A 10,115-nucleotide genomic window follows, 5' to 3' on the forward strand; every position below is an offset into this window, starting at 1 on the left:
ATGGGGCTCCCCAAAAGTTCATGGGGTTCCCGGACACCCCATTGTCCCCCTTTGGTCCCCCTTTCCCCCTTTGGTCCCCCCTTTCCTCCCTTTGGTCCCCCCTTTCCTCCCTTGTGTCCCCCCATTCCTCCCTCGGGCCCCCCATCCCCCTTGTGTCCCCCCATTCCTCCCTCGGGTCCCCCCATGTCTCCAGGTGCCCCCAATCCGTCTCCTTTTCCCTCCGGTCTTCCCTTTCCACTCGCATTCCACCCTCAGACCCACCTTATCCCCCTCCTCCATTCCCTCATACCTCACGGATTCCCCCCATTTTCCCTCATATTCCTCCATTTCCCCTCATATTCCCCCATTTCTCCCCATATTCCCCCATTTCTCCCCATATTTCCACCATTTCCCCTCATATTCCCTCATTTCTCCCCATATTTCCCCCATTTTCCCTCATATTCCCCCATTTCTCCCATATTTCCACCATTTCCCCTCATATTCCCCATTTCTCCTCATATTCCCCATTTTCCCCATATTCCCCATTCTCCCCATATTTCCCCCATTTCTCCTCATATTCCCCCATTTCTCCCCATATTCCCCTATTTCTCCCCACATTTCTCCCCATATTCCCCCCATTTCCCCTCATATTCCTCCATTTCCCCTCATATTCCCCCCATTTCCCCTCATATTCCTCCATTTCCCCTCATATTTCCCCCATTTCTCCCCCTATTTCCCCCATTTCTCCCCATATTCCCCCATTTCTCCCCATATTCCCCCATTTCTTTCCCATATTTCCCCCATTTCCCCTCATATTCCCCCATTTCTCCCATATTCCCCCCATTTCTTCCCATATTTCCCCCATTTCCCCCCATATTCCCCCATTTCTCCCCATATTCCCCCATTTCTTCCCATATTTCCCCCATTTCCCCTCATATTCCCCCATTTCTCCCATATTCCCCCATTTCTCCCCATATTCCCCCATTTCCCCTCATATTCCTCCATTTCTCCCCATATTCCCCCCATTTCTCCCCATATTTCCCCCATTTCCCTTCATATCCCCCCATTTCCCCCATATTCCCTCCATTTCCCCTCATATTCCTCCATTTCTCCCCATATTCCTCCATTTCTCCCCATAATCCCCCCATTTCCCCTCATATTCCCCCATTTCTCCCCATATTCCCCCATTTCTCCCCACATTCCCCCATTTCCCCTCACATTCCCCCATTTCCCCTCATATCCCCCCATTTCCCCCCATTTCCCCTCATATTCCCCTCATATTCCCCCTTTTCTCCCATATTCCTCCATTTCTCCCCATATTCCCTCATTTCTCCCATATTCCCCCCATTTCCCCTCATATTCCCTCATTTCTCCCATATTCCCCCCATTTCCCCTCATATTCCCCATTTCCCCTCATATTCCCTCATTTCTCCCCACATTCCTCCATTTCCCCTCATATCCCCCCATTTCCCCCATATTCCCTCCATTTCCCCTCATATTCCCCTCATATTCCCCCCTTTTCTCCCCATATTCCTCCATTTCTCCCCATATTCCCCCATTTCTCCCCACATTCCCCCATTTCTCCCCATATTCTCCCCATTTCTCCCCATATTTCCCCCATTTCCCTCATATTCCCCCATTTCCCCTCACATTCCCCCATTTCCCCTCACATTCCCCCATTTCTCCCCATATTCCCATTTCTCCCCATATTCCCCCATTTCCCCTCATATTTCCCCCATTTCTCCCCATATTTCCCCCATTTCCCCTCATATTTCCCCCATTTCCCCTCATATTCCCCCATTTCTCCCACATTCCCCCATTTCTCCCCATATTTCCCCATTTTCCCCCATATTCCCCCCATTTCTCCCCATATTCCCCCATTTCTCCCCATATTTCCCCCCATTCCCCTCATATTTCCTCCATTTCTCCCCATATTTCCCCCATTTCTCCCCATATTTCCCCCATTTTCCCCATATTTTCCTCATGTTCTCCATTTCTCCACAGATCACCCCCATTTCTCCCCATATTTTCCTCGTTTCCCCCATTTCTCCCCAGATTTTCCTCCTTTCCCCCTCTTATCTACACATTTTCCTCATTTTCACCATTTCTCCCCAAATTACCCCAATTTCTCCCCATATTTTCCTCATTTCTCCCCATATTTTCCTCACTTTCCCACCATTTCTCCCCATATTTTCCTCATTTTCCCCATATTTTCCTCACTTTCCCACACTCTCCCCCCAAACCCCCCATTTCTCCCCATATTTTCCTCACTTTCCCACATATTCTCCCCCAAACCCCCTATTTCTCCTCATGTTTCCCCATATTTTCCTCACTTTCCCACATTCCTCACCATATTTTCCTGATTCCCCCTCATTTCTCCTCATATTTTCCTCACTTTCCCACATCTTCCCCCAAATCCCGCCATTTCTCCCCATGTTTTCCTCATTTCCCCCACATTTTCCTCATTTCCCTCCATTTCTCCCCATATTTTCCTCACTTTCCCACATTTCTCCCCATATTTTCCTCACTTTCCCACCATTTCTCCCCATATTTTCCTCATTTCCCTCCACTTCTCCCCATATTTCCCACATTTCTCCCCATATTTTCCTCACTTTCCCACATTTCTCCCCATATTTTCCTCACTTTCCCCACATTTTCCCCGTATTTTCCTCATTTCCCTCCACTTCTCCCCACATTTTCCTCATTTCTCCCCACATTTTCCTCATTTCCCCATATTTTCCTCATTTCCCTCCATTTCTGCCCATATTTTCCTCATTTCCCTCCACCTTTCCCCATATTTTCCAATTTCTCCCATATTTTCCTCATTTCTCCCCATATTTTCTAATTTCCCTCCATTTCTCCCATATATTTCCTCATTTCTCCCCATATTTTCCTCACTTTCCCACCATTTCTCCCCATATTTTCCTCATTCTCCCTACATTTTCCTCATTTCCCTCCCTTTCTCCCCATATTTTCCTCATTTCTCCCCATATTTTCCTCATTTCCCTCCATTTTCCTCATATTTTCTCATTTCTCCCCATATTTTCCTCATTTCCCTCCATTTCTCCCCATATTTTCCTCATTTCCCTCCATTTCTCCCCACATTTTCCTCATTTCTCCCCATATTTCCCACATTTCTCCCCATATTTTCCTCATTTCTCCCCATATTTTCCTCATTTCCCTCCATTTCTCCCCATATTTTCCTCATTTCTCCCCATATTTTCCTCATTTCCCTCCATTTCTCCCCACATTTTCCTCATTTCTCCCCATATTTTCCTCACTTCCCCACATTTCTCCCCATATTTTCCTCATTTCCCCATATTTTCCTCATATTCCCCCATTTCTCCCCATATTTTCCTCATTTCTCCCCATATTTTCCTCATTTCCCCATATTTTCCTCACTTCCCCGCATTTCTCCCCATATTTTCCTCATTTCTCCCCATATTTTCCTCATTTCCCTCCATTTCCCCATATTTTCCTCACTTTCCCACATCTTCCCCCCAAATCCCGCCATTTCTCCCCATATTTTCCTCACTTTCCCACCATTTTCCCCATATTTTCCTCATTTCTCCCTACATTTTCCTCATTTCCCTCCCTTTCTCCCCATATTTTCCTCACTTCTCCCCATATTTTCCTCATTTCCCTCCATTTCTCCTCATATTTTCTCATTTCTCCCCATATTTTCCTCATTTCCCTCCATTTCTCCCCATATTTTCCTCATTTCCCTCCATTTCTCCCCACATTTTCCTCATTTCTCCCCATATTTCCCACATTTCTCCCCATATTTTCCTCATTTCTCCCCATATTTTCCTCATTTCCCTCCATTTCTCCCCCAATTCCCCCCACTTTCCTCATCTCCCCCCGCTTTTCCCCCTATTCCCAACGTCTCCCCTTTTCCCGCCCTTTTCGCCCCCCCTCCCCATTAATAACTCACTAATTAACCCCCTCAGCGCCTCATTAGCCGCTTATTAATTAACCCCGCGCCTCCGGGGGACCCCCGATCCCCCTCCCCCCCAATAATTAACCCTTTGCCGCACTAATTAACCCCTTCCCAAATTACTTCACCCCCCAAACCGCAACAATCACCCCTTTCCCACACTGATTAACCCCTTCCCGCACCAATTAATCCCTCCAAAGGCCTTAATTAATCCCCTACACTCCCTAATTAACCCTTTCCCGCACTAATTAACCCCTCCGAGCGCGGGTCACGTGACCACCCCCCGGCGCCGCTTAAGCCACGCCCCCTCCGAGCTCCCATTGGACGAAGCGCCTCTCAAGCCACGCCCCCTCTCCGCACTCCCATTGGCCGAGCCGCGCGTCACGTGACCGGCAGCGGCCCCACCCCACCCTTCTCCCACCTCGCCCTCCCATTGGCCGCTCCCTACCCTAAGCCCCGCCCACTCCTTTCTCCCATTGGCCGAGCCCCCTGAGCGCGTCACGTGATTGGCCGCGGCGGCGCGCGAGCCCCTCCCCGCCCGCCACTTCGCCCCAAGATGGCGCCGGTGGCGGAAGCCCTCGCGCTGCTTCAGGCGCTTCAGGGCCAGGTGGGATCCCCCACATCCCTTCCAAATCCCCTCGAAACACCCCAAAAAACCGCTTTAACCCCTTCTGTGCCGCCCCCCCGACCCCTTCCCGCAGGTGGCGGCGGTGACGGAGCACGGGCTGGGGCTGCTGCGCCGCGTGAGGGGCGGGCGGCTGCGGACACAGAAGGTGCTGTGGGTGGGGTGGGGTAATTGGGGGGCTGAGGGGGCGATTTGGGGGTGGCAGAGGGGGTTGAGGGGGATGTGGGTGTTTTGGGGGGTATTGGGGTGCTGGGTGGGGCGATTGGGCGTCTTAAGATGGGATTGAGGGGTCCTGGGGCGTATTTGGGGGGGTCTGGGGGGGAATTGGGGGGTCCTGGAGTGGGAATTGAGGGTATTGGGGGGAATTGGGGGGTCCTGGAGTGGGAATTGGGGGTCTGTGGGGGTGTAAGCGGGGGTCTTTGTGGTACGATTTGGGGTCCTGGAGTGGGAATTGGGGGTCTGGGGGATTTTGGGTTGCAGGGGTGGATTTTGGGGTGCACATGGGGGATTTTGGGGTGCACGTGGTGGATTTTGGGGTACAGGGGATGGATTTTGGGGTGCAGGGGTGGATTTTGGGGTGCATATGGCGGATTTTGGGGATCGTTGGGCGGATTTTGAGGTTCATTGGGTGGATTTGGGGTTGCAGGGGATGGATTTTGGGGTGTATGGGGTGGATTTGGGGCTGCAAGGGTGGATTTTGGGGTGTATGGAGTGGATTTGGGGTTGCAAGGGGGATTTTGGGGTGCATATGGGGGATTTTGGGGCGCACGGGATGGATTTTGAGGTTCAGGGGATGGATTTTGGGTCTTTTTCGGTTGAATTTTGAGGCACGGGGTGGATTTTGGTGTTTTTTTGGGTGGATTTTAGGGCGCGGGGGTGGCTTTTGGGGTTCGCTGGTTGGATTTTCGGGGTGCGAGGCTGTATTTGGGGGTCCCCCCGCGCAGGGCGTGCCGGTGCTGGGGCTGCGGGCGCAGGTTCTGCTGCAGTACCTGCAGGATCTGGCGCTGCTTTTGGGGGGCAAAGCCCGGGGGGGGGGTCCCTGGGGGGGGCTGCAGGCCCTGCCCCGCCTCGTCGAGAGCCGCCTGGTGAGGGCACTGGGACGCACTGGGACGCACTGGGAGGGGGACTGGGGGGGTTTGGGGGCGCTGTGGGGCAGAATGGGGGCACTGGGAGAGACTGGGAGGGGCTGTGGGGGTACTGGGAGGGGCTATGGGGCAGAATGGGGGTACTGGGAGGGGCTCTGGGGGTACTGGGAGGGGCTGTGGGGCAGAATGGGGGTACTGGGAGGGGCTGTGGGGGTACTGGGAGGGGCTGTGGGGCAGAATGGGGGTACTGGGAGGAAATGGGAGGGGCTATGGGGTACTGGGAGGGACTGGGAGAGGCTGTGGGGGTACTGGAGGGACTGGGGGGGCTATGGGGGTACTGGGAGGGGCTATGGGGGTACTGGGAGGGACTGGGAGGGGCTGTGGGGCAGAATGGGGGTACTGGGAGGGACTCCGGGGGGGTTTGGGGGTGCTGTGGGGCAGAATGGGGGTACTGGGAGGGACTGGGAGGGGCTGTGGGGGTACTGGGAGGGGCTGTGGGGCAGAATGGGGGTACTGGGAGGGGCTATGGGGCAGAATGGGGGGACTGGGAGGGACTGGGAGGGGCTATGGGGGTACTGGGATGGGCTATGGGGGTACTGGGAGGAACTGGGAGGGGCTGTGGGGCAGAATGGAGGGACTGGGAGGGACTGGGAGGGGGAATGGGGGTACTGGGAGGGACTGGGAGGGGCTGTGGGGGTACTGGGAGGGGCTGTGGGGCAGAATGGGGGTACTGGGAGGGGCTATGGGGCAGAATGGGGGTACTGGGAGGGACTGGGAGGGGCTATGGGGGTACTGGGAGGGGCTATGGGGGTACTGGGAGGAACTGGGAGGGGCTGTGGGGCAGAATGGGGGGACTGGGAGGGACTCCGGGGGGGTTTGGGGGTGCTGTGGGGCAGAATGGGGTACTGGGAGGAACTGGGAGGGGCTATGGGGGTACTGGGAGGGGCTATGGGACAGAATGGGGGGACTGGGAGGGACTGGGAGGGGCTATGGGGCAGAATGGGGGTACTGGGAGGGACTGGGAGGGGCTGTGGAGCACAATAGTGGGGGTGTGGGTATCCCAGTACCCCTCACTTCTCCTATACTGCCTCCCAGTATCCCCCAGTTCCTCCCAGTATCCCCCAGTTCCGCTCCCTCTCTTCCCCATCCACCCCACCGGCTGCGGGCTCAGAGGGGGCGTGGCCAGGGACGGGGAGGGGGGCGTGGTCTGGGCAGGAGGGGGGCGTGGCTTTAACCACCCCCACCCCCCCCTCAGGTGCTGGAGAAGCTCCGTCCAATCGAGCGACGGCTCCAGTATCACGTGGAGCGGCTGCTGCGCGCCGGGGGGCGGGGTTAGTGCAAGCCACGCCCCCTACGGTATAGAGCGCAGTTGGTGGCACAGCGAGGCCCCGCCCCTTCGCTCCCTATTGGCTGCGGCGCACGTTGAGGCCACGCCCCCTTCTGGCGGGCCCCCCTTCCCCCCCTCCCAGTAACCCCATTCCCCCTCCCAGTCCCTCCCAGTGCTCCCATTCCCCCTTCCAGTTCCCCCATTTGCTCTCCCAGTTAATCCCAGTGACCCCCCCTTTCCCCCCCAGTGCCCCCCCGGTGTCCCCTCCTTTATCTTCCTCTCCCCTCAGTGTTCCCTTTGATCCTATTCTCATGGTTCCACACCACTTTGGTTCCCCCCACCTTTCTGTCCCCCCCAACCCTTTTCTCCCTCTGCCCCACAAGTGCCCCCCAAGTGCCTTCTCTGCCCCCCAAGTGCCCCACAAGTGCCTCTCCTGCCCCACAAGTGCCCCCAGTGACCGACAGTGTTCCTTTCCAGCTGACAACGACCCATTGCGCTTCCGCCCTGACCCCACCAACATGGCGGCCCAGGTGAGCTTGGGGGGCAGCTATGGGGCGGGGGGGCTCTCTGGGGCACCTATAGGGCGTCTGTGGGGCAGGAGGGGCTCTATGGGGCAGGAGGGCTCTGTGGGGTCTCTATGGGGCAGGAGGGCTCTGTGGGGGCTCTATGGGGCAGGAGGGCTCTGTGGGGTCTCTATGGGGCAGGAGGGCTCTATGTGGGCTCTATGGGGCAGGAGGGCTCTGTGGGGTCTCTATGGGGCAGGAGGGCTCTATGGGGCAGCTGTGGGGCAGCGGGTGACGCCTCTGCCCCACAGGAGGAAGAGGAGGAGGAGGCTCCGCAGGGTCCAAAGGCCCCGAACTTAGGGGGCGGCCGCCGCTACGTCCCCCCCCGCCTGGTGCCCGTCCAATACGGTCAGTGACCCCCAAGTGCCCCACAAGTTGCCCCCCAAGTCACCCCCAATCCGCCATTTTGTCCCCCCGAGCGCTCTTCAGCCCCACATTTTGCCCCCTAAGTCCTCCTCAGCCGCACGTTTTCCCCTCTCACCCCACATTTCCCCTCCCGCCCCACATTCCCGCCCCCGCCAAGCGCTGCCCTGCCCCCTAAGTGCCCCCCACGCCCCGTCTCTCCCCACAGACGCCGTGGGGCAGGAGCGGGAGGCGCGGCAGCAGGCGCGGGCTCGCCGCCGGGCCCTGAGCAGCTCGGTGCTGCGGGAGCTGCGCGAGGAGCTGAGCGACGGCCCCGGCGAGGTGGGGGGCGGCTTGGGGGGCCAGACCCACGGCGAGCGCGCCAGGTACCGCCCGCGGGGGGGGGTGGGGCGGGATGTGGGGCGGGAAGGGGCGTTATGGGTCACTTATGGGTCTCGGTGGGTCGCTTATGGGTCTCTGTGGGTCTCTGTGGGTCACTTATGGGTCGCTATGGGTCACTTATGGGTCTCTATGGGTCTCTGTGGGTCCCTTATGGGTCTCTGTGGGTCCCTTATGGGTCTCTATGGGCTCCTTATGGGTCTCTGTGGGTCACTTATGGGTCTCTATGGGTCTCTGTGGGTCACTTATGGGTCTCTATGGGTCACTTATGGGTCTCTGTGGGTCACTTATGGGTCTCTGTGGATCTCTATGGGTTCCTCTGGGTGATTTGTGGGTCCCTATGGGTCACTTATGGGTCTTTATGGGGTTCTTATGGGTCTCTATGGGTCTCTATAGATCTCTATGGGTCCCTATAGGGCTCTTATGTGTCCCTATGGGTCTCTTATGGGTCTCTATGGGTCTTTATGGGGCTCTTATGGGTCACTTATGGGTCTCTGTGGGTCTCTATGGGTCACTTATAGGTCCATATGGGTTTCTATGTGTCCCTATGGGGTTCTTATGGGTCGCTGTGGGTCACTTATGGGTCGCTGTGGGTCTCTTCTTGGTCCCTATGTGTCACTTATGGGTCTCTGTGGACCTCTATGGGTCACTTATGGGTCCGTATGGGTTTCTATGGGTCCTTATGGGGCTCTTATTGGTCTCTGCGGATCTCTGTGGGTCACTTATGGGTCTCTATGGGTCTTTATGGGGCTCTTATGGGTCACTTATGGGTCCATATGGGTTTCTATGGGTCAGTTATGGGTTTCTATGGGTCCGTGTGGGGCTCTTAAGGGTTGCTGTGGGTCACTTATGGGTCTCTATGAGTCCCTATGGGTCACTTGTGGGTCCGTATGGGTTTCTATGGGTCCCTATGGGTCACTTGTGAGGCCCTGTGGGTCTCTGTGGGTCTGTTATTGCTCTCTATGGGTCGCTGTGGGTCACTTGTGGGTCGCTGTGGGGCACAGGCTGCGCCTGGAGGAGTCGCTGCTGCTGCGGCTCCGGACCCGCCCCGCGCGGCGGGGGAGGGGCGGGGCTCTGGATGACGTCACGCACTTTGGAGACTCCGCCCCTTTGCTGGGATCTGCCAATCAGGTGCGTGTCGGGGGCGTGACCAACACATAGCCACGCCCACTCCATTCTCATCAATGGAATGGGCGTGGCTAATGTGTGTTGCGATCCGATGTGAGGGGGCGTGGCCAAGCCTGTCCTTCATTCGAATGGAGTGGGCGTGGCCTGATGGCTCTTCCCCTTTGGCTCCGCCCCATCAGGAGGCCCCGCCCCCCAAGAAGAAGAAGAAGAGGAAGATAAAGGCTAAAAGGAGGGGTGAGAGCTCCCAGTAACCCCCAGTGCCCTCCCAGTATGGCCCAGTCCTTCCCAATCCCCTCCCAGTGCTTCCCAGTATGGCCCAGCCCCTCCCAATGCCCTCCCAGTATGGCCCAGTCCCTCCCAATAGCCTCCCAGTATGGCCCAGTCCCTCCCAGTCCAGCCCAGTCCCTCCCCGTATGGTCTCTCACCCCCCTCTCCCCCAGGTTTCCGTCGCCGCCGCTGAGCCCCCAATCACCGCCTGGTAATTAATGGTAATTAAGGTTAGGGGTGGGGCTTAATGAACTAATTAAGCTCCACCCCCTCTAAGCTCCGCCCCCTCATGGGTGAGGGGCAAATAAAGAGACCCAAAGGGATTTTGTGTGTGTGATTGGGGGGGACTGGGGAAACTGGGAGGGACTGGGAGGGGGACTGGGGGCACTGGGAGGGACTGGGAGGGGGAATGGGGGAACTGGGAGGGGGAAGGGGGGCACTGGGAGAGACTGGGACGGGGAAT

General features: G+C 56.9%; 1 protein-coding gene across 2 annotated transcripts; it reads left to right on the forward strand.

The window, feature by feature from the left end:
• Positions 1-4,394: 4,394 nt before the first annotated feature.
• NGDN (neuroguidin) lies at positions 4,395-9,966 on the forward strand. Of its 2 annotated transcripts, XM_054053133.1 has the most exons (10): positions 4,395-4,523; positions 4,618-4,689; positions 5,486-5,626; positions 6,882-6,957; positions 7,431-7,483; positions 7,768-7,864; positions 8,088-8,244; positions 9,262-9,388; positions 9,565-9,619; positions 9,826-9,966. In XM_054053133.1, exons 1-10 carry the CDS (start codon positions 4,473-4,475, stop codon positions 9,843-9,845), a joined length of 849 nt encoding a protein of 282 aa, XP_053909108.1. In that variant the 5' UTR covers positions 4,395-4,472; the 3' UTR covers positions 9,846-9,966. The 2 variants fall into 2 exon arrangements, with proteins under 2 accessions (XP_053909108.1, XP_053909109.1); XM_054053134.1 differs by lacking the exon at positions 5,486-5,626 and having other exon boundaries at positions 4,402-4,523.
• Positions 9,967-10,115: the final 149 nt, after the last annotated feature.

The sequence above is a fragment of the Cuculus canorus genome, chromosome 39 (genome assembly GCF_017976375.1).
Source record: "Cuculus canorus isolate bCucCan1 chromosome 39, bCucCan1.pri, whole genome shotgun sequence".
NCBI lineage: Eukaryota > Metazoa > Chordata > Aves > Cuculiformes > Cuculidae > Cuculus > Cuculus canorus.

What these genes read in the sequence shown, in the direction of transcription:
- NGDN (XM_054053133.1), top strand. Translation starts at nt 4,473, where the DNA reads ATGGCGCCGGTGGCGGAAGCCCTCGCGCTGCTTCAGGCGCTTCAGGGC. An exon ending in TTCAGGCGCTTCAGGGCCAG is followed by an intron (nt 4,524 to 4,617) that starts GTGGGATCCCCC and finishes CCCTTCCCGCAG; the next exon opens with GTGGCGGCGGTGACGGAGCA. An exon ending in GCTGCGCGCCGGGGGGCGGG is followed by an intron (nt 6,958 to 7,430) that starts GTTAGTGCAAGC and finishes GTTCCTTTCCAG; the next exon opens with CTGACAACGACCCATTGCGC.